The sequence below is a fragment of the Excalfactoria chinensis genome, chromosome 5, assembly GCF_039878825.1.
Source record: "Excalfactoria chinensis isolate bCotChi1 chromosome 5, bCotChi1.hap2, whole genome shotgun sequence".
NCBI classification, from domain to species: domain Eukaryota; kingdom Metazoa; phylum Chordata; class Aves; order Galliformes; family Phasianidae; genus Excalfactoria; species Excalfactoria chinensis.
In genome coordinates, this window is record NC_092829.1 from 52,124,560 (window position 1) to 52,148,563 (window position 24,004).

The window sequence follows — 24,004 nt, forward strand, 5'->3', positions numbered from 1 at the left end:
TAGCTCTGATTTATAATGACAGTTACAAGTGCATAGGCTTATACATCGCAGGAAGCAGAGCAAGGCTCCATTGTTATTAGGACTGGTCTCCACAGTGCTGCAGTATGCAGTGCTGACACACCCAGAATGCTGCTCTGCTAAAAGGTCCTCCAGCAAGAATTTTCTTTCAAAAGATTAAGGTATAGCTACAATCACGGCATAATGTAGACAACACCATACTTGTTTTAAATTATAAGATTGGGTATTGGTAGCACAATACCTGCAAGGCTTGCTGGAGAAGCCTTATGGGTAACGACTTATGCAGTTACCTCATGCTGAGCTCCACCTCCTCTGAGTGAACATATTCTAGGAGTTATTCAAAAAGCTTTCTTTCTTATTTCTATTAGACATCAAAAAAAATCCTCCTTATTAACCAGCTTTCCTTTCAACCAGTCGATACCGTAAATACATACTAAGTACTTTTCCTAAGTTCTTTATTTGCCTAATTATAACTCCCTTTTCTTACTACATTCTTGCTATGGTCACTCTCTGGTATTATATGGTTGCTGGTACTACACAGAACTACTAGCAAAGTAGCATACAGTTGAACCCTTGTGTTCTTTACCTTATTAACAGTTAAAGCTGTTGAAGAAACACTTTCAGTTACAGATGTTTGCTGGACTTCACAGAACACTCACCCTTGTTGCTAATATTGCCCTCGTAGGAAAAAACAAAAACAATATTTAATTCATTTACCCAGGTATATAAACGCAATATTTAATTCTGAAAAACACCTATACATAAAATGACTGAAGTGTTTGATTCAAAACATGGCTGAAATTCATATTATCATATTAAAAAGGAGCCTTGTTTAATGCTTCACAGTAGAAATAAGAGTTGAAGCCTCCTCTACAATTTAAAATTATGAATTGGGTATTCATATACAAGTTTTAAATCGGGGCTCAGTATAATGCAGCCTTCTCTGAGCTTACTTATTTACTTACTTATTTACTATGACTTCTGTGGTGCAATAGGAGGCAAGCAGAGAAACTTTTCCAAAATATGATTCACAGAAAATCCATGAAGGCCAAAAAAACCAATCATTAAGTAAAATCCTTTGGCTATGGCTCTTTTCTGTATCACTGGATGTGGGAGACAGCGAACAATGCCTTTCTGGTAGATGATCCATATTGTCACAGCTCCCCAATTTGGACAGGTTCTATTTCTGCTTTTCAGCACCAGAACTATAAGTCACTAAATAGCTCTCTCCAGCAAACTCCCTCCTTAGCTTTAAAGGAATATCACAAAACCACTGTAATTCAGTAACGTTTGTAAGCACTCTTTCCTCTCACCATGTCCTGTACCAGCCCTTAAAGTGCATATGCCAATTTGGTTCAAGTTTTATAATTTGGAATGTTCCACAGTGCCTCGAAAACAGCTCCGATTACCTCCCTAGGTAATTATGAGTCTGAAAAACACCTGTTCTGAATCTATTATTTATGTTAAATGCAGGAATATCTTAGCTATTTAATTTTGGAGCCTGGAATGTGCTGTAGGTCAGGCAATCTTTACCTACCTTAATCTCCTAGAAGGGGCAGTGGAAATTTTTGACACAAACATACTGCTGGTCTAAGAATCAGTGAAAAGAAATCATGGAATGTTTTCCCAAGGACTACACAAAGGACTCACCACAATCATTTTGAATCCCTAAACTCCTGTTTTGGATCCAAAATTTTGCTTCAAAGGTGGAAGCTGTAACTGAGGGGGAAAATGTAGCACCAATAACATGTTAAGTGTTAGTAATTCTGAATTGCTAGTACTGTAACAACTGAGTATCCTATTACTTTTACCTCTTCTCCCTATACATTGAGTTACTTCAATACCCGCAAAGTGCATGTACTAGACTTTAACTCTCAATGTTAAATTAACACGGAAAAAATATAAACATTGAGTTCATCTTACTTGAGAGTATCACTAGAAAACACTGATTTCAAATAATGTTGATTATAAAATTTTACTTCACAATCCTTTTCCAGATCACAGATATTCATAATTAAAAGAGTACGGAATTAATGTAATGTTAGCCGTTTTGCCATCAGCGTCACATAAAGGAAAAACAAAATTAAAATAAACAAACAAACAAAATAAAGCCATAAAATATGATGCAGTTCACTCTTCCAATGATTGTCATTGAACTATTACATTAGTAAACATTCACAGTATGAAGTCTCTTTCAATATAACTCCAGCATATAAAGTAGTGCAAAAAAGCATTCCAGTCATTTTGCCTTTGCAGTCAGACCAGGCTAAACAATTCTCTTATTTCATTTCTTTCATTATTAGACAACAAATGCTGCCATGCCTCCAAAGAGAGTTATAAAAATAAATCATTTCTGGAGGTTCAGCAGCCTTCTCAAAGTAAATTTCCAGTTAAAAACAAGCATTATAGGTTCCAAGAAAAAAAAAGAAAAAAAAAAATTAGATCTATCTTCTGTAGAATATTTTTATACAATAAATTTACCATTTGAAAAACAAGACTATGGTATCCACTGATTCATGGTAGCTGCTATTAAAGCACTGATAAATAGATAAATGACTTCCAAAGTTCATTGCTTCTTACATAGTAAATACCTCTGAATGCCAACTTTTACCACAGAGCTGTTAGCAGTGATGTCGACAGTTCATGCACTCGCTTTAAAACTGACTTGGTTTTAATAAATTTTTCAGCCTCGTGTGCAAAACACTTGCATTCTAGAAAAAAAATACAGTCTGAAGTTATATCAGATCTAGCAACCCCTTCCTCGAGTTATATCGCTTACTTGATATGTTCTACAAGTTTAACAATGCTTTTTAATTTGTGTTTAACCATTAAATGGCATACTACTGTATGCTGTGGACTCATTTGCATATTTCATTATTTCCACCGCACTCTTTAATGCATAAATATATTTGGAGACATAAAATAAATATATTTGGAAATTACACATCAGTTTCCACAGAATTTGAATTTACACAGTTTTTCTTCTCTGACTCACTGCTATTCCCCGTGTCCTGACTTTTTTTCTCCTTTACACAAAGAGATTCTTTAACTCCTTCTTCCATCTCCAAATACTCTGATTTATCCTCTGTGGATGAAGATGACGAGCTTCTAAATTTCTTGAGTAAATTTGTTGGGAGGTAAGGGCAACTGACTGCATTTTGCATCAGCTGCGTTTGTTCTTCATTCTCGGTCTCTCTGTGATAGAAATAGTTAAAATTGGAGACAATCACTGGCACTGGTAAAGCAATGGTTAACACTCCCGCGATGGCACACAGGGACCCAACTATTTTCCCACCCACAGTTATGGGTTTCATGTCCCCATAACCAACTGTAGTCATGGTCACCACAGCCCACCAAAAAGCATCTGGGATGCTCTGAAAATGGGTGGCAGGCTCATCGGCTTCTGCGAAGTAAACAGCACTGGAAAACAAAATTACTCCAATAAAAAGGAAAAAAATGAGGAGGCCGAGTTCCCTCATGCTCGCTCTGAGTGTGTGACCCAGGATCTGCAAACCCTTGGAGTGCCTGGAAAGCTTGAAGATGCGAAACACTCTGACCAGACGGATGATCCTCAGGATGGCAAAAGACATGGCCTGTTGACCATTACTGCCCTGCTCCTGAGCCAAGTCAGTGCCCAGAGTAATGAAATAAGGCAAGATGGAGACAATGTCTATGATGTTCATGACGTTCTTGAGGAAATGTGCTTTGCTCGGACATGCAAAGCAGCGCACTGTAAACTCAAAGGAGAACCAAATGATGCATACTGTCTCTACGATGAAAAAAGGGTCATTGAAGATGGTGTGCTCCCCAGCGTCCAAGTGAAGTGACTCATTGGAAAGACCCTTCCCTGAGCTCAGGGACATTATGAATTCTTTGTCATCTCTAAACTCTGGCAAAGTCTCCAGACAAAAGATGACGATGGAGATCAAGATGACTAAGACAGAGACAATGGCAATGCCTCTGGCTGGACTGGAGCTCTCTGGGTACTCAAACAGTAGCCAGACCTGCCTCTTAAACTCATTCTCTGGCAAAGCTTTGTCCTCTTCCTCTTTGACAAATCCTTCATCTTCCCTAAACTTGAGCATGACTTCCTCCCCAAGTTGGTAGAATTTCACCTCCTCACTGAAGATGTCAAAGGGTACATTGACTGGCCTCTTCAGCCGACCACCACTCTGGTAGTAGTACAGTATGGCATCAAAGCTGGGCCGGTTCCTATCAAAGAAGTATTCATTTCTGAGAGGGTCAAAGTATCTGCCTCGCTTTGCCGGATCACCCAACAGTGTGTCTGGGAACTGAGCCAATGTCTTCAGTTGAGTTTCAAACCGCAGTCCAGACACGTTGATTACCACACGCTCACAACACTCATACTCACTGTAGCGAACGGAGCTGTAACCCCCAGGGCCTCCACCATCATCAGGTGGCTGGTCTGAGTATGAAAACTCATCCTCCCCATAGTCAGCACTGTAGTAGAGTTTTCCTTCTTCCTCATCGTCTTCATCCTCATCTTCATCCTCCTCTTCCTCCTCACTCACGTCCTTCAGTATTCTCTCTTCAGAACCACTGAGAGGAAGCAGCTCAGAACAGGGGAAAGAGGCTCCACACTCCCTGCTTCCCAAGTGGTGGCTCCTCTTTCTCCCTTTCTTCCATCTCTTACCACTCTGGCGGTTGGGCAGGCTGCTGCGTGATGCATTCCCACCATGCGAGGAAGAAGCACCTCGACTCTGTTCCTGGTGATAGTGGTGATATGGTCCACCTCCACCTGTTGCCCCCCCTTCTACTGCTGCAGTTGCTGCTGCTACAGCTGCAGCTGCTGCAGCTCTTGACTGTGCCAGCCGCTCTCTCTCTCGGGCCCGAGCTTGGACCGCATATCCATAGGGCATATGGCTGTTGCACCCAGAGCTATCTGCACTCACCATTGCAACCTCCATTTTGCAACAGCTTTTTTGTTACTTAGTGCAAAAGCTTTTGTTTTATTTACAGTGCAACCTTGACTTTCACCATTGAAAGTTTAAAGCTATTTGCATTTGGAGGACAGTGCACTGGACCCAGAGCGGGGCAACATAGTTGCAACACTGAATCTGTATTTTGGGAAACCACAGATCTACATTTTCTTACTGTCTAAAACATTTGGGGGGGAGGGGAGAAGAGAAGAAAGAAAAAAAAAGGGAAAAAAAACCCAACACCTATTCTTTTGCTAATAAGAAAAGATGAAACTCTCAAACTAGACCAAGGAACAGCGGAGGCTTTATTCTTTCATCCACTAAGCCCTTTTATTTTCATTTATTTCCCATATCTACCGCTGATCTGATCAGATTCATGACTACATTCTTGAAGACAAAAACATGCAAAACAATGGGTACCTGCTCTCCATAGATGATTTTAGTTCATCGTTGCAACCAAATGCAAATAGTCTCTTTCCTCACAATTTGTTCCTGGTAATGCTTTGGCCTAGCAATCTTATTATTGTTTAATATCATGATTGGGGGAGTTGAAACTAATTCCAGCCATCACTCTATTTACACAGTGAGGAGGTCTTTGCAAATCCTTTCTTCAGCCTGTCAACAATGTTTCAAACCTGGGAGCAGCACCCAGGGCGTCAGCAGCAGTGGTAAGAGGAGGAGGAGGAGATGAAGACTGAGAAATTGGTTCTGAGGTCCCCATAGGACATAAGGGAGTGGATGGGTCACCCTTTGGTTATGGTCATGCAGAAGAAGCACTTAACCTGAGGCACATGCACAAACACACAAAAATAAACAAAACAAAAAGGGAGAAGATTGGATTGTTTTCCTAAAAGGTCACACTGATCAAATGAAACTGTGTCATCTATTACCACGGTATTCTAATCTTCCCCTTCCCACACTATTCACACTTCTACATTACACACACACCCACATCACATGCACAGAGAATGTGAACGACTCTGTTCATAAGATTGTGGGTGGGTATGTCATATATATATAGACAGCGATACAAAATCCCCACCCATACAAGCACTTGCATCCATACACAAACGCATGCTTCTGAAACACACATAAACACCAATAAAATACTGCAAAATCCTATGCATTCAGAGCTTTGACTGCGTACGTAATAGGTACACCTACATATATCTACATGAAATACCATCTACACAAAGAGCTTTTCATAGTATTGCTAAAAACACCAGACTTAAGAATGTTACGTTTTAATTGATAACTGAATTTTCAACCCTGACAAACATCTCACTGAATTTAATTTGGAAACAATGCTCACTCAAGTGAAAACACCGTGATACGGTGTGTCAAACTACTGCAGGTGCACTGAAGCAATATCTACATGCAGACACATACAGGAATTCACATACACACACCCCTTTGAAACAGAACCCTCATCTACAGCTGTATCTATTAATATATGAAAGAAGGTGAATACAGACAATTAAATGACCGCTATTTTTTTAAATCATCCCTATACGTCGTGCAAAAAACGGTCTTAGGATTGCTGCAATACTTACTGTTCATAGGCAGACAAATAGCAGTGCTGTTCTTGCCAGTGTAAGGATCTGGTGACAGCAGTCCTGAGCAGGGGGCTGCGCCAATTGACCCACGCCTGCAGGTGGGTGGGTAGGTCGGTCGGCACCACAGGTTGACGAGATATTTTTCTCTCTGCTTTCCCTGTGCAACAAGAGAGCCGAAAACGAGCCAAGGAGGCAGCTTAAGCTGGGGGCACTCTGCACAACCGCAGCTTCTCACCCAGGCGTTTGCAAAAAGGCAATAAGCAACAGCCTTGTTCCAAAACGAAAAAAAGAAAAAAAAACAAGGGGGGAGGGGAGGGAGGGAGGATGTGAGCGTGTTCGTGTGTGAGAGAGAAAAGGAATGAATGGATGAGTGTGATCACTAAGGTTCTCGAGCCCGGCTTCTGCTGTAGATTTGTAAATCAACGTTAAGTAATCCGTGTACCAAGCCTATTTCCACTCACTGATGGGAGGGCGAGTGTTGCTTCTTGCTGTTTCTCCCCGTCACATCCAAACAGCAGCAGCTCAGCCGGCAGCTGCCTGCATCGTTCACTCGTTGTGCGGTTTGTTTGTTTTCGGTAACGCTTACAAAACCCATAAAAATAACAATAATTGATTAAAAAAAAAAAAAATTAAAAAAAAAAAAAAAAAAAGGATAACCACCCGAGGAAAAAGCAGCTCGATGTGCAAAGCTGCAGCAGCCAGCAACCGCAGGAGCTGCGCGGCCGTCCGCTGCGCTGCCGCCGACGCGAGCCCTGTTGCTCCGCGGAGGCGCCGCCCGCCGAGCCTGCGCGCCGCCGGGAGCAGCCGGGGGGCCGCGGCCGTTCCATCGCACCGCTCCCGGCCCGCGGTCGGCCCCTCGCGGCCGCGCCTCGCACTGCCCCCGGCCCGTCGGCGGCTCTGGATGGGCGCTTTAATGACGGAGATTAATGCTCCAGCGCCGAATAATGCATCCAAAATCTCCCTTCTCAAAGCAATGCTGCAGGCTTTGGTTTCTGGTTGTCGTGGTTTCTTTTTCTTTCTTTTTTTTTTTTTTTTTTTTTTCTTCCCTTTGGGGTTTTGTTTTCTGTTAGTTTTGTTTGCTTACGGGTTGTCAAGGTGGCTGTGAAGTGCAAAAATCAACACATACTGAGCATCTGAGAAAGATCACTAAGCTGGCCCCACCTCTGTCCTCCTAAGTTCACCCCAAGCAAACCAGAGAGCAATTCCCACTGCCCAGCAGCCATATGCTCTTGCCACCTAAGCCAATTTAACCATTTACCCCTAATCCTGTATGTACAGAAGAGAAGGTCCCAGTTCATAAAACAGGACAACATCATGTACTCGTAGACAAGACCTAAAATAGCATTTTGACACTCCTGCTAAGGGCGTCGTGTCTTTGTCCCCTCTACCCTCAGGCTGCAATACATGCAGTGTGCAAACCAGATATTCCTTTCCCATCTGAAAAATCTACCTATGGACTGATACCATGAAAATGCAGCTTGGCTATATCTGATAGTACAGCTACAATTCCACCACCTCAATAAAGTGTGCAGGTGCTTCTCCTCAGTGCAAGATAAACAAAAGAAAGACTTGGGACTTCAGTAAGAATGAAAGAAGAGCAGCACTCACTCCAGCTACTTACCTTAAGGTGTTAGTACAGGGAGACAAACCAAACGATGCAGCAAGTGGGTTAGGCATGTTTGTCACTGCCCAGGCCTACTCCTTTTGCACAACCTACAGGCTGTTCCCCTTAAGATCCCTCGTGGCAGAAGCCAGATAATTCATGTTATATCTGTCTCTACTGCCTACATCCATTAGCGCTCGTACTCTTCATCTCATTCATGTCAGTAGGTTATTGTGCAGCTGTATAAGGGAGACTTAAGAATCAACAAAATTAGTACTAAAGGTCTTAGTGGCCTTGTCGGAAGTACTGTGAAATGCAAAAATGACCATTTTATGTTTCAAAAGCAAAACAACAATTTTATATATTTACAGATCAGTACTATGACTCACTTCATTCAGCTTTATATTTCCATAGTATTCAAAGAGAAGTTTTATTTAAAAGTTAATGAATCCCCTTCTGCTTCTTTATATTCATAAGGGATACTATTATTGGTAGAACAAAGAGAGAATATGTACATGTCATTATTTCCAGTAGTACTGTAGTAAGAACATTATATAGCATAGAAAAGGACCTGTAAGGTACGCTACGCACTGTTGCTTATCTATGCATACAGTACCAGAAAAAAAAAAACAAACAACAAACCACACACAATAATTTAAGAGCAGGTCCATACAAAGGGAATGTGAGATTTAAAAAGCTTATGGTGCTACGTCCAATATTAATTTATGCTATCCACCAATCGCTTCAATTCAAACTGGCAGTCTGGCCTCAGTCCAATATTCATCTTCCTGCTGTAATCAAGAGTTCTGCGCAGAGATTAAGACTGTACCACATCTCTGTACTTACTGCACTTCTAGACCATGAATTATCCTATTTCCGTTTTTGTTTTTTTAAACCTTTCTGCTCCTGCTTATACTTGCTTCACTCTTATTTAGCCTCTCAAATGAACCTCCCATAAGGTCAGGAACTTCCTTCAAATCATGTAAAGCACTGCAGGAGTGGGGACATGAAAACAAGCAAGCAAACAAAACAAAACAACCCACACAAGCAAAAAAAAAAAACCCTCAAGTAGAATAACTCTAGCTACTGCATGATTTCACATGTGATGAAACATGGTTCAGAATATGCCTTTTTCCCTTCCTCCTTCAGTTAACTACAGCACTGAGTGCTGGTGACCCTCAGGTACCAAAGTAACAACAAATTCTCCTCTGTGCAGCCAAGTCTCCCCCCCCGGTGTTTATACTGTTTTAGGCAGTTCTCATTTCATTCCTATTTCAGTAACTGAGATCAGTAAGACGCACTTGCCAGAGGATCTGGCTCTAATACCATTCTTTTGAATATGACTGGCACTACATAATGAAGTACTTAGAATAAAATACAGCCCATCCTCAGGTCAGCTCTCATACACAATGTATGCGAACAGCACATCTGTTCATTACTCATAATGCAACGTGCTCATCAAGGAAAGTTGACACTCCACAGAACAATAGGTTCTTTTATACTCTCCTAGGAAAGTATGCAAAACCACTGTCATCTACCGCTGAGTAAATGCCATGAATTAGCAGTAAATACCCTGATGATGTTTATAATGTTTATATTTGGAGAATAATCTCTTGCATCAGAGTATGGAACTATTTAGAAACTAAGATAAAAATACCACATATGGTTTATTTTTAGACTTGACAATTTCACAGTTCACTCTGTGCAGGCAGGGACTCAGATCGGAGAGATTCTTCAGATCAACAGTATGAGAAAAGAAAAAAAGAAAGGAAAGAAAGAAAAGGAAATGAAGAGGAAGCTTCTAAGCCAGGAACTGCTTGAGAATGGAGAGACCTGCCACACCACTGTTCATGCTGATATCCCCTTTTCCAGTGTAATGAGGATAGTTCACCTGCTTCATTTTTTCCCCTAAAAATTATGTTTATTTAGAATGTAATAATTTTGCAGCAGACAACTCACCTCCTAACAGATATTCTAAGTAGCACTCAGCAGTATAGATCTCAAGTTTGGATAATGTTATTCTAATTAATTCGTGAAGAAAATGAATTAAATCCATACAGTTACTTAAATGACTGCATTGCTGGATTTGGCTCATTCCTGTATTCAAGAATCAGTGTATTATTCTCAATATGTGATTTTCAAACTATACTAACAATAAATACAATAATTATGAATCCTGGAAATATTGGTTGGTAAACTCCACACTGCATGTACAGGGCACGGCAAGTTAATATCTCCATAGAATTTTATCAGGGATATGCTTGAAGAAAACTAAGTAGCAAGCTAATAATTAATATAGCTTTGCACTTTGAAGTTAAGAATAACTTGCAGAAGATTCAGGAAGGAAAACGTTCAAGAGGTGTCTGGATGAGGAGCTCTGAGATCTGGTTTAGTCGTTTGCTGTAGCTACGGCAATGGGAGGGTGGTTGGACTAGATGGTCTTGTAGGTCCTTTCCAACCTTGCGATTCTATGATTCTATGTGTAGAGCAACAGCTCAAAAATACTACTGTTTAAGTCATGAAGACTTACTAGCTAGATGTTCAAGAATCTCATTCTCTAGGAATGTGCAGTCAGTAAATAAAAGAATTTTAGATGTTCAAGATTGGTACAAAACACATTGCATATTTCTTTCTTTTTTTTTTCACCTGAAAATTACAAGAGTAATATTTCTGTGAACTCAATGCTCTTAGCAGATAGATGTTGCCCAAGTTCTCACAGCAAATACATTTTTCTAACTCTCACTTATGAATTTAACATGAATGAAAATCATGTGCATGAAAGAAATGGAGGATCAAACCAAAAACAGCAGATCCACCAATGTATCTGCAGCTGCTCAAACCTTACTAGAAGACTCAATTTACTAAGTTGAACAGTTATATTAGATGGGAAACTTAACTAGACTAGAACAATTTGTACTAAAGAGTCCAACATAACTCCACAGGAGATCCATGTTTAACAAGCAACTGTCTCAGTTCATAATTTGGTGGTAATTAAATACAGTTTCAAAATGAACCTCTGGAACAAAATCAGCATTGTCTGCTCTGGCATCATCCTGTCACACCGCTGATGAAGACAGAAGCACCAGGACAGAGTGTTTGGTGGCATCAGGCGAGATCAGCAAAGAGAGAAAAAGGAATCTAACTCCATACTCTTCCCGTTAAGTAGGTCAACAAAAGGAACACAACCATTTGCTTTTGACCTTCAGGGGTGCTTGTGTGATAAAGTGTTTTTGTTTGTTTGTTTTTCCCACCATTGCACTAACAGATCATTTTTCTCCTCCCCTGATAACACACTATAAAACACTATAGAATTATCAAGGTTGGAAAAGACCAAAAAGATCATCCAGTCCAACCATCACCAATACTTCTCAGCTAAATCATATCCCTCAACACAACATCCAAATGTTTCTTGAACACCCCCATGGTCAGTGACTCCACCACACTGTCGGCTCATGCTCAGCTGAGCATCAATCAGTACCCCCAGGTCCGTTTCCTCAACACAGTCCTCCAGCCACTCCGCCCCAAGCCTATAGCGCTGCCTGGGGTTGTTGCAGCCAAAGTGCAGGACCTGGCATTTGGTCTTGTTGAACCTCATTCCATTGGCTTCGGCCCAGCTTCTTGAACAGTTTAAAGAGCAGTATAAAAGCTTTGCAGTTGCTCTGGATGCCACTAGACATAAACTGCCCATAAAGAACACTCACATAGAGGGAGATATGCCAACATATGTACACAAACTGCAAAAGCAGTTGACTGTCACACAGGAACTTCTGGCAGAAGTTATCCCAGACTCCTCAGAAGAAAGTGCAGAAGCATTCAGTGAACCGCGAGATACTGAAGAGGTGTTCCAAAAACTGGAGAAAGAGCTTCAAAGGAACTTCACACAAGTGCAGGACCTGTCATAAAGATACAGCAAGTTGCTCTGTGTTTTAAGAGACTGATTCTGATAAATCTGAGTTCACGACATATTGCAACTATCCGAGAGTACATATCTTATAGGCAAAATGTTTAATTCCCGTTTTTTTCCATAACCTTATAAAAACAAATACTGGAATGTTGGTGAATGTGCAAGCAAAAGGTCAGCATGCTGGGACAAACAGCCACACACCAATATGGTTACATATAGCTGCATCCATTTATTGCCCAAAAAGCCATACGTTTATAGCAGACATATGAGGGTGTTTGAAAATCACACACACTAATTGGAGGAAAGCTACTGTGATGACAACCCTAAAACCTCCTGTTGGGGTACTGAGTTGTCTTAGCAAGGATTTATGAGTGCATACAGTAGTTCTGAGTAGATGGAGTGTTCTAGAATAGCTATGTTAGGCCTGTAGGTTAAGAGTTAGTGGGCAGGGGGTTAAGGTAGGTGTGTGTATAGGATCTCTCACGTGCATCGGGTCTTGCGTAGTGGGTGTATGCATCTGTGTGGGATTTAGGATGGTATATAAGGTGTGTGACACAGCATTAAACTGGGAGAAGACATTATGGTGTCCATGTTTGTCTCTCTCTCCCCCGGACAGTCGAGGTCCCAGGATAAGTCAGGTTAATTGGCGGATACGTCAACCCCCCTTCAAAGCCACAAGCCATTCATTCTCACCTTAGAGGTGCCCTTGGTTCTCATGCTGTTTATCCTGCTCCACAGCCACTGCTCTGTGAAGTCCTTATCTTGATCCATGGCTGCTGCTCTGTAAAATTCTTCCTGTATTACCACAGTGGTAGAACGCATTATTTTTTCTAACCAGTCTGGACAGACTTACCTATCAGAGAAAACATGAGAAATTTTTAATAAGGAAGATTATGGTGAGAAAATGAGAATCTTTTCTATCTTATTCTGATGACTTCAAAAACAGATTCAGAGGGTAAGAAGCCACCTAGAAATTCTAGGTGTCCTGTGTACGGACCCATGTGAGCAAGACCACAAAACAAACTGTTCCTAACTAAACTAGAAGTCTGTGAAAGCTCTCGGAGATGTATAAAGCACAAAGTTAACACAGAAAAAGAAAATATTAGCGGCTTAATTAAACAGGAAGAATTAACTGACGTTGGCAGGGTGCAGGAACAGTTATTACCAGGCTACTTAGAGAAAGATAAATTCTCAGCATTATCAGATAAGATAGCTAAGCAAATTTTGAGACAACAAGCAACATACAGGCAATCTTTTGGCCAACTTTACCTTGCTGTGAGGTAAGCATGCATTTTTGTTTTGTTGCCATCAGTATGATATTTACCAAAGAAGACCTCTCCAGAATGGAAATGTCCTCTATGTAGAGGGTTCCACATGTATGCATCAGGGTAGGTAAAGCTGTGAAGTGAAATGATTACAACTTAATTAGTTCAGCCCAACACAGAGATCCCCAAAGTAGCACCTTATCCCCACTGCCCAAATAAGTGTGTTACACACATACATCAGAGACAATCTGTGCAGAGTTTAGGTTACTTTGTACCCTCGGAATAGAACAGCTCCCAAAAAATCCTTAGTTAAAATCAGACCCTATTCCTATTCCAAGACAAACTAGAAAAACACCAAGCCCTAAATTTAGAGAAATCTGCAGTTCAGCACAACACATATGTTTCCTTGTAACTGTGTATAAAGACAGGAATACTTGTAATGTTATTAGGTGTGTCTGGGCATTGTTTAACTATTACTGAATACAAAAAGAGAAAAGAGTTTTCAAATGGAGAGCAAAAACTATAGTTGTAGTTTATGAACACGATTAAACTTCATACATTCTTGAAAACTGAATTAAACATAGTTCATTAAAAAATTTGCCACCATACCTGTGTCAAAATCCCATGTCAGAAACCAGGATGTGCCAATTCTAACCATAGCGTTAACCTCAGCATGGAAGCCTAGAGTCAAATGTCTTAATGAATGTGCAGCCAAATTCTGAGTTAAGTAAGTGAATGTAAGGGCCTATAGCTAATTCAGACTCTTTCAGTTTAACACATTAATTTTTTTTCCTATATTGAGACCAAGGACCTCACAGAACTGTTCAGGATTAAGACTAAACAGATAATTAGTTGAGACTAGAACCTTTAATAGCTGGTAGATAAACAACACAGAACAATTTTAGATTACCTGCTTCAGCTGAGTTTAGCAACACTCTCCTTATGAATAACAATACTACTTCAGACAAAGGATTATTGATGTATCAGTTATGAAAGCATCCCCTACACTAACTGTGCCCTGAACATTCACCCTACTTTTCTTCACCAACATCTAAACATAGTATGAAACGGATTAATCAATGAATACTTAACACAGTCACTATGCTAACAACATAGCAGCTTCTATCCGCAAGTAAAAATAACTTGAAGCTTGACAGAGGCTATTCTCTCAGAGATAACATGGCCTGAAGGCTATGCTGCCATACCATTGTCTTTCTAACCTTCTTAATATGCATTCCCTTGGGTAAAATAATTTTAGATCATCATAGTTATGAAGTAAATAAATGACAGTTACAGAAATAGGCTACCTTCTGATTAAGATGACCTCTACGAGGCAAACTCATGTTCAGCAACATTTTTTAGTCGTTTTAATAAGGCAAAAATCAAAGGAAATAATCTATAAAAATCTAGTACACTTTTTATGGGACAGAATAGTCCTCTCTGCCATGCACTCCTCAGGCATACACATTCAGATACTCCAGGAAAATAGTAGAAAGTGGCATCTTGCATTTAATTAATTTCCTCAGGTACTTGCTCTAAAATAGAGAATGAATATCTGAAAAAGAATTCAGTGTTGATCAAGGGGAAAACGTTTATCAATACAACGTTTACTGATTTAACAGCTACTGAGCATTTTCAAATGAAAAGTAGAAAAAATGACCTACAATAGCTGTTCTTACAAAGTGGCTGGATTAAGTATAATAGCTTTAAATGCAGTCCAAACAAAGGGATCTGAGCAATCTAAATCTGTGTGCATTACATCTGAATTTCAATTTGATATTCAGACCTTCTTGGTATAAAGTGATTCACATACAAAAGCTTTTAACTATTTCAGGAAATGTCGAGCACATCTCCCTCTTTTCTGCCAAGTGGAATCAATATGTTTCTCATGGCTGTGTATGTGCAGATATAAGGACATGCAAACATGCCACCCAGCCCACAGTTCTCAGAGGGTTTTCTTTGTGCATCCATGGAGTTATTAAATGACAGAACATGATATGTGAATCACCTGTGGGAGGAAAATCATACTTGAAAAGATACAGCATTATACCTTAATCTTTTCTTCCATCCTGCCCTCCACCTGTATGGCATGAATTCCAACTATGACTTAAAAACAAAACATAAGAGTTTCACAGGGAGAATTTGTTTATCTTCAATTGTAAATTTGCATTAGCAATGGCAAAAAGAAAAACAAAGATTGTCTGAAAATCAACCCCAAGTTGGCTAAGATAGTCCTATACAGACCTGGTATATCTGAAGATAGGAATGCATATTTCTAACACTCAAATTCTGTAGTTCCTGATGATATTTGTCTCTGAATATTGCCAAAACAAATCCCTTTCTTTATGCACAAATAAAGACAAGAGTTTGTGCAAGAGTCCATTACTTATCCTTGGCTAGGAAGACAGCTAAATCAGCAACTATCAACTTTGTGGGGTTATTTTACGAAGTCCTTGTTCAGCAGAGTGGGAGCTGTAAATTTATGTTATTTTACATTGGAATGAATGCTTAACAAATCAAGGTTTTTTTTCAAAGCAGCTCTGGAACGTTCTTTAAATTAACAACGCACTACGTCAAACAAATGGGGGAAAAAAAAAATCCAACACTAAAACATCCATTATCTATGGAAATCATAATTGGTTTTCCTATCTGCTTTCCTCCTTAAATTACTCCCAAAAAGCAAAGTAGATAATCGCAAAGTTCAGAGTAGCAACTATAATCTGACTACAGCAATCTCGATTCTGACAAACTAAAGACCCAGTAGACACATAAATACACTGTTTTTGTTTACAAGTGACAGTAATGCTAACTTTTAAAAGGTATCCATGCCATCACTTAATGTATTTTACTGAGACTTCCACATTGCATTTGTGCCATTTCAGCATTTTCTACATACCGCACAAGGACTTTTGTTCAACAAGATAAACAAGAGTATTGTACTGAAAGAAATTTATACAACTAACATCTGTTTTTCTTTGGCATACCTGGATACTACTTGCTGAACTGTGCCACAACTAGTTCAGAAAGCGTACAGAGCTGAGTATCTCTTGTTCTTTCCCATACAGTGGGAATTTATCTGTGATTGTTTTTGTGTAGCTCTACGTAACTTAAATTATTGTTACCTTGCATTTCCATTTCCTGTCATTTTGGTTGGACTAGATGATCTTGTAGGTCCTTTCCAACCTGGTGATTCTATGATTCTGTCACAGCAGCACTATTTGCACAAGTTTAGCCTAAGTATTTCAGTTTCCTTGGGACCATAACTCACAAAATGGCACTTCTTAATGACTTTTTGCTCCAGCAGAGTTTAGATAACTACTTACAACTTGATATTTAGCATTATGATGTACTATCATTCAGCTGCCTTCTTCTGTCTTCTGTAGCGTTTGCTAAAAAAAACACTATTTAGTAAAACTTTGTTATTGATGTTAAGGTCTCAACTTTGCTATTTCTTTTGGAAAGATGCATTTGTGCTTTTAAAATGTGCCTGATTTTCATCAGCTTCCTTTATTTTCAAGCAACTGCTCACCGGATCTTTACCACTCCTTTTTCCATTGTTTTTCTGAGCCAGCAAAAAGAGATAAAACAGGAAAAATGAAATAACTCCTACATTAGCACATAAGAACAGTAAGATGTACAAACTAATTCTCAGGTTTTAATTTACCAACATCTCCTGATGGTTCTTAGCAACACTGCACCTGACTATTCTCAAAGAACTGGGAGGTGTTTATCAGGCTGTCAGCTCACTAAGCATTCTCTAAAAATACAGCCATTGTATCTGAAAAGTTCACGATGGAATAAATTCAACACAGTCCAACTGGCAGGATTTAGAAACACCACCTAAATAAGGTGGTGAATGGCACATACCAGAAAACCTTGGGGGGAAAAAAAGCCACCTACTTTAGAAAAACTTATGTGCCAATTTTTTCTCCTTGACAAACAGGTTCCTTTCCTGCATAATTTTACACTTGGGAATCATAGCTACTAAAATTCTATCAAATATCAGAAAAGTAGTTTTCATGTGGTTTCACTTGTCAAAGGATTTCTCTTCCTTAGCTTTGTCGCTCAAAGACTGTGCATTTAACAGATCACTCATAATTCACCAGCCTTAGCTTCAGAATTCAGTTCATTCAGTTTCACTTTTAGCTGCTACCACACTACATCCATGAAGGGAAGGTGACTGATGTCATCTACCTGGACTTGAGCAAGGCCTTTGACATGGTGCCCCACCACATCCTCATCTCCAAATTGGAGAGATGTGAATTTGATGGGTGGACCACTTGATGGATAAGAAATTGGTTGAAAGGCTGCAGACAGAGGGTGGTGGTCAATGGCTCTATGTCCGGGTGGAGGCCAGTAACGAGTGGTGTCCCCCAGGGGTCTGTCTTGGGACCAGTGCTCTTTAACATCCTTAACAATGACATTGATGATGGAATCGAGTGCACCCTCAGCAAGTTTGCTGATGACACCAAGCTGAGTGGTGCGGTTGATACGGAGGGAGGAAGGGATGCCATTCAGAGGGACCCTGACAGACTTGAAAGGTGGGCCCGGGTGGACCTAATGAGGTTCAACACAGCAAAGTGCAAGGTTTTGCATCTGGGTCAGAAGAACCCCAGGCACCTGTACAGACTGGGAGGAGTGATCCTTGAGAGCAGCTCAGCAGAGAAGGACCTGGGGGTCCTGATGGATGACAAACTTAACATGAGCCAGCAGTGTGTTCTTGCAGCTCGGAAGGCAAATGGTATCCTGGGCTCCATCAGGAGAGGGGTGGCCAGCAGGGACAGGGAAGTGATTCTCTCTCTTTACTCTGCTCTTGTGAGGCCTCATCTGGAGTACTGTGTCCAGGTATGGAGCCCTCAGTACAAGAAAGATGTAGAGCTGTTGGAAAGGGTCCAGAGGAGGGTGACAAAGATGATCAGGGGACTGGAGCACCTCCCCTATGAGGACAGGCTGAAGGAGTTAGGCTTGTTCAGCCTGGAGAAAAGAAGGCTGCGGGGTGACCTCATTGCAGCCTTTCGGTACCTGAAGGGAAACTATATCCAGGAGGGGAGTAAACTCTTCAAAAGGGCTGGTAATAGCAGGACAAGGGGAAATGGATTTAAGTTGAAAGAGGGTAGATTTAGGTTGGCTCTAAGGGGGAAGTTCTTTACTAGGAAAGTGGTGAGATCCTGGAACAGGCTGCCCAGGGAGGTTGTGGATGCCCTGTCCTTGAAGGTGTTCAAAGCCAGGTTGGATGGGGCGCTGTGAAATCTGTTCTAGTAAATGTGAAAGTTTGGTGGCCCTGCCAGGCGGGGGGGGGGGGGGGGGGTGGAACTTCATGATCCTTGAGGTCCCTTCCAACCTGGGTCATTCTGTGATCCACAGCTATGCTTTGATGTTTTGCTTTCCTCTTCTAGCTTTTGGCTATGTTATCCTTTTCTAGTTTGCTTTCTATTTATGAGACTATATAGTTCACAGCTACATTCTAAGATAAGATCATAAGATAAGATGACGTATGCTCCTAGATATGGCCTGTAGAATAAAATAAGGACAAAAAAAGTGTTCCCTAGGAGAGAATTTCTCATTCAATTTTAGAACAAGATGCAGCATTAGAGAAAGCCTTGCAGGAAATGTCACATGATCCATTACCATTTACTGATGAGTAATAAGCAGTGAGAGAAGCAGAGCAACAATGTGGTAAATATTAAAAAAGAAATCATAGGTCAAGATGTCACAGAAATAAATTCTGACAACTGTTATGAACAGGCAAAATGAAAATATTGCCTGAGTATGAAGAACGTTCTGGTACAAAAACAGTGAGAGAGCTGTGATTCTGAAGGTGATGTATTTAAGAACTCTAGGAAGAGAAAGAAATTCATGCTGGACAAACTCTGTATGCGTTACGTAAGAAACTCTCTATGGGACAACTATAACCGCAGAAAAAAAGAAACTAACAGAAATTTTGAACCTGAGCCAAGCACAAATTAGCAGAAATTTGTTTAGTGATGCTCTCAGTGCAACCTGACAGCAATTGGCAATCCAATTATAATCAACACTAGCACAATCGTAAGGCAACAGTATATCTTTGCCAGAACTACAAGACCCATGTGTTATTTAAACCAACTCACCCAAAGATAATCGTTGCAGCAAGATGAGCACAAGTATCTGAAGTTCTTTGCTTCATATCTCTTATTCTCAGTTTCAGAGGAAGTAAGTCTCTAAGAGAAAGCTGGGTAGAGGCAGCACAGAACAAAGTGTTAGTTGAAATAAGCTAAGCCTGGCAGCTTGACCAAGTAGCATGTTGGTTACTTTATACTGAATGACAATCTAGCAAATGTGATGGACATTTGGGCTGGGGCTAAGAGAAGAGGGTGTCTTTGCTGAAAAGAATTCCTGTGTGTTGGGTTCTTTTGGTTTTATTTTTACATCCAAAGTGGAATTTTCTACAGCTGAAATTATGGCATTTATGAATTATGAAGAACACAAATTTTAAAATAGTTTTGCTATTTTTCCAAATAATAATGATGATCAGTACATACGCAGCATAATCCCGTTCTTACCAGCAGCTTTACTTTAGAAGAATGGACAAACACTCTCTCAAAAACATCAGGCTTATATCACATTTTGCTTGCTTATTTTACCTTCAGACTGAGATACGCCCCTGTTCTTATTTCTGTCACCCACTTTCTTCCTCCTTAGTTTGCACTGTTTGCTAACTGAAGTCACCCCTTGCAGATAAACTGAAGTAAGGGTAAACATACAAAGTGGATGCGTAGATTTGCCTATAAAATACAATACTCATTAGCTTTCAGAGGATGCTGGCAAGGCAAGCACCTACAGTAAGAGACTTGAGATAACAGTGTTTAATAGTTTTCCCTCTGAGAATGAAAAGACAGTTGCTTTGAATTCAAGAACTGTAAGCAGCAAAAGTTTTTCATGGTACTGTGTTTGTAGGGTGATTCTAATTATTTATATGTCGCTACTGCTGCAATATGTCATCCCAAAATTCTACAAGTAGATCTCTTACAGCATTATACAGAGGTTAAGATGTCCCACTTATCCTATAGTGAGGGAATTCAGTTACAGAGACACAGAGTGGCTTTCTGAGGTTACAAAAAATATGTAACGTGCAATGGGAATAGGACTTAGACATTAACCTGGTATTAGTTTGTGATTGTGAGGACACAGAGTAAAATGAGGATAACAACTTACCTTAGTTTCTAACCTCTCTTATCTCTGGATATTGAATTTCTAGAATTGACTTGATCCACAGAACACTTGGTAAAGATTTGCTTCATATCTCTAAGGAGACAAAGAATTCAGAGAGAAACAGAGGTTCAAGTAATGGCTATGCTCATTCATACCATGATTAACATTGCACAGTAAAAGTAAGCTACTGAATACACTGCAAGGTTTCTATAAAATAAAGAGCAAACAGAACTATGGACGTGTTTAAAGCTGAAATGAAAAAACAAATTCAGGGAAATACTTCAGCCTCTGGCTGTTGCTTTTCAAGGAGTCTAGAGAAGACGTCTTAGTAAGTTTGCAGTGTGCCCTATGAAGGGTAATTCAATGTAATATAAATCACTGAAGGACAACAGCCTCTATTTGTTTTCTTGGAGTAACAACAACAGGAACCATCTGGAGTACAGTCTGAGCAGACAGCAGCACAAGCCACAGAGATTTGCTCAGACAATTGCACTGCACATACATTCATTTACTTCTGAAGTACATCACTGGAAACTGGCTGCCTGTCTTTCAAAATGACTTCCTTTGGACTTCTAATTGGTCCCTTGCTGGTTGGAATGGGTGAAGAGAAACAGTTAAAAATACAACCTGCCATCCCTTCTGCCACCCAGCATGGGAAGAGAACATGAAGACTAGTGGTCTGAGCTCTCCATGTATAACAGATGAATCAGAACTGGCAGACAAGCAGATGGTATGTGATTTAAACAGTTCATTGCTCTCTTAACCTTACTTAATGATTAATTTGGCACTAATTGCATATTGTGTAAATATAGCTCATCATTTAAGATTTAAGTAGCAAATGATTTGTCAAGTTCAAACTTCAATTTTAGCCAAATGGTACCTTCATCTTTATAAACGTATTCAGCAGTTACAAAGCCTGTAACTGAAAATCCAACAGAGAACATACCTATAGAGAATGAGATTTCTGAGTTTGAGAACACCCCACCTATCTATCCAAGTTATCTACTCATGGATATTTTAATTTTCAGGGAAAAAACAGCAGATATGTATAATGATCAGAGTAAAAAAATGATTACTGTATATGCAGTTTCTATTCTAACACTAATAAATGATATTTTACAGCATCTTCCAAGCAGCAGCCTACCAGAGACAGCTTTGAAAAATGAACTAAAATGGCACAGGCAATTCTACTTCATTGACAATGAGCTCGTAGCAACAGCCTGGGGATTCATTGAATATCTGAGAAAAGGTAATGGAAATTTGTTTCACTTTCCATGCTTCCTGTTATTATTATTATTATTTTTTGTAGCAGTTCAAAGGAAGAGAACACATTTACCATTACATGAACGTATGGCTAATGATGACTAGCTGATCAAATACCACTTCTTCCAATTTATTTGATTCGTGCCTCCTTGTATCTTGATTTTAAGCTACTGCTATGTTTACCATCATTAGCAACAAATAAAATGCAACCCTAGGGCAACAAGAATTTTTAAAATATTCTATCAAGGTTTCTACCTCATGAAATCTTCAAGATTATCCATGAATTGTGAGGAAAGTAAGCGTGTAGATGAAGCATCGTCAGCCCTAATTTCTTCCAGGGCAATGAATAATCAGACCTGAAGTAGAAGAACAAAAGACCTGTTATTTCATCAACAACTGTCTAAAAGACAGAGCAAAGCTCATGTGATACCTCCTCCTCAACAGCAACATGGATCTTCACAGTTCTCAGAGTAAGAGTCATAGAAACTTGTTGGATTCAGATAGAATTTTATCTTTATGAAGACCCACAAGACTGTTCTTTAAGAAATAAGAGTTTCCAGTATATGTAAATCCCACATGAAAAATTATACTATGGAAAAATGTCCCCTGCTCCAACATAACCTTTCTCATCTGTATATACATATGTACATTTCCATGCTTTCCCTTCCATCTTGTGGTACTGCAGGCAGTTTCCATATAACCTATTAAATGCTACAGACACGTCACAAGACTTCCTTTTTATGACTCATTTGTTTCAAGATCAACCAGAACTGGGCCAAAATTAAGGTAATCAAACACATACGAGCCTTATATACATGCAGAGCTTTCAGATTTTTTTCAAGCAACAAGAATGATATTAAAATAAAATAGTTTATATAGGAGGAACATATTGAAATCTAAATTGTCAAACACTGTAAGTGAAATGAAAATGAAATAAGAAATAACAGACAAGGGGTACACAATATAATTGCAGAAACAATGCCTTGTGGATGGAAAAGATGTGGTAAAGGAATGGGTAAAAAAGTAAAAACAAGCCAGTGATTAAGAAACATTAGAGTATACAAGCTGCTCATTTATAATCACATTTTTTTTTTTTTTCTGTTAATCTGGCAATAATCAATTTTCAAAAATCATGTTAAATGCTACTTGTAAAGTTTGTAAATATGTAGCTGTTTGCCTTTATTGCATATTACAGGAGGCAACGACAAGCACTTCCATGACCAGCAGAGTAGGTTTGAAACTACCGTGGAAAAGCCATATATTGCAGATTGATTTGGAGAAATGCATAATAGCTACAGGTAAGTACAATATTTCTCAAAGCGTCCATGCTAAATTTCTAATTCAGAAATACTTTGTTTTTAAAAATGACTTATTATAGCAATGCTGAATTTACTTTGATACCATGAAAGAAATGTAACCTACATAATGTTCACAAATTAATTTTGTTGTGCTTTCTAGATATAAGAGACAAAAGAATGTAAATGGGCAAAATATGCATTTAGATTATAATTCAAAACATACTTTTTTTTCCCCCCAGTGAGTAGAATAGCAAATAAGGTTACTGTCAAGGTGAGATCATTATTTATCCCCAGCAATTTAATCAGAATAAAATCTGGTTTGCACACCACATAAACAAGGGTGCCACAAGGTCAAATAGGACAAAAACTACTTATCCCTATTTCTGACTGCAGCGTACTGTTGAGCTGTAGCATTTAGGGGAACATTTTTCAGCAGGTTTTCTACACAAGCTTCAGAAGTTCTTTATGACATGCAGGAAACATGATCATCTTTAGAAACATGAAAACAAACATGTCTACTTTGCCAGCGATAGAAACTAAAAGAGCAGAACTGTAAAGATAAAGATAACAGCATAGTATGTTTGGGAAGACTCATGACCGCTACCTGAAAACCAGTAAAAAAAAAGTCAGTTTCAGTACATGAAGGCTATTTCCAAAGAATTCACTGAAACATTCTATTTGAGTTCTGTCATAAAAACAGGCATTTTAAGATGCAATAACTAAAAATGGTCAGTCTAACTGGTAAATACTTGGAAGTCATAATATTGACAAGGCTTACTTTCAGTAGGAAGAAGCAGAAATCTTATTGGATTAACACTCAGTCCACTGGTAACAGACAGAGAATTTAAGCTTTTGAATCTGTCTCCTGAGATGAACTTCAGACTGATTAGACTCCACAACAAAGCAATGTAAAAAAGATTAAAAATTTCAGCAGAGAGGTGGGTAACGGGGACAAATCTTTAGTAAAAA

General features: G+C 39.5%; 1 protein-coding gene and 1 long non-coding RNA gene across 2 annotated transcripts; both read right to left on the reverse strand.

The window, feature by feature from the left end:
* Window positions 1–1,976: 1,976 nt before the first annotated feature.
* On the reverse strand, window positions 1,977–7,284 carry KCNA4 (potassium voltage-gated channel subfamily A member 4). The gene is made up of 2 exons (XM_072338604.1): window positions 6,512–7,284; window positions 1,977–5,740 (listed from the first exon to the last, which is right to left on the reverse strand). Exon 2 carries the CDS (start codon window positions 4,944–4,946, stop codon window positions 2,958–2,960), a length of 1,989 nt encoding a protein of 662 aa, XP_072194705.1. The 5' UTR covers window positions 4,947–5,740; window positions 6,512–7,284; the 3' UTR covers window positions 1,977–2,957.
* Window positions 7,285–13,346: 6,062 nt separating this feature from the next.
* Window positions 13,347–22,076, reverse strand: LOC140253345 (uncharacterized). Its single transcript, XR_011903826.1, has 4 exons — window positions 21,993–22,076; window positions 20,478–20,567; window positions 19,394–19,494; window positions 13,347–13,419 (listed from the first exon to the last, which is right to left on the reverse strand). It is a non-coding gene; the product is annotated as an uncharacterized lncRNA (long non-coding RNA).
* Window positions 22,077–24,004: the final 1,928 nt, after the last annotated feature.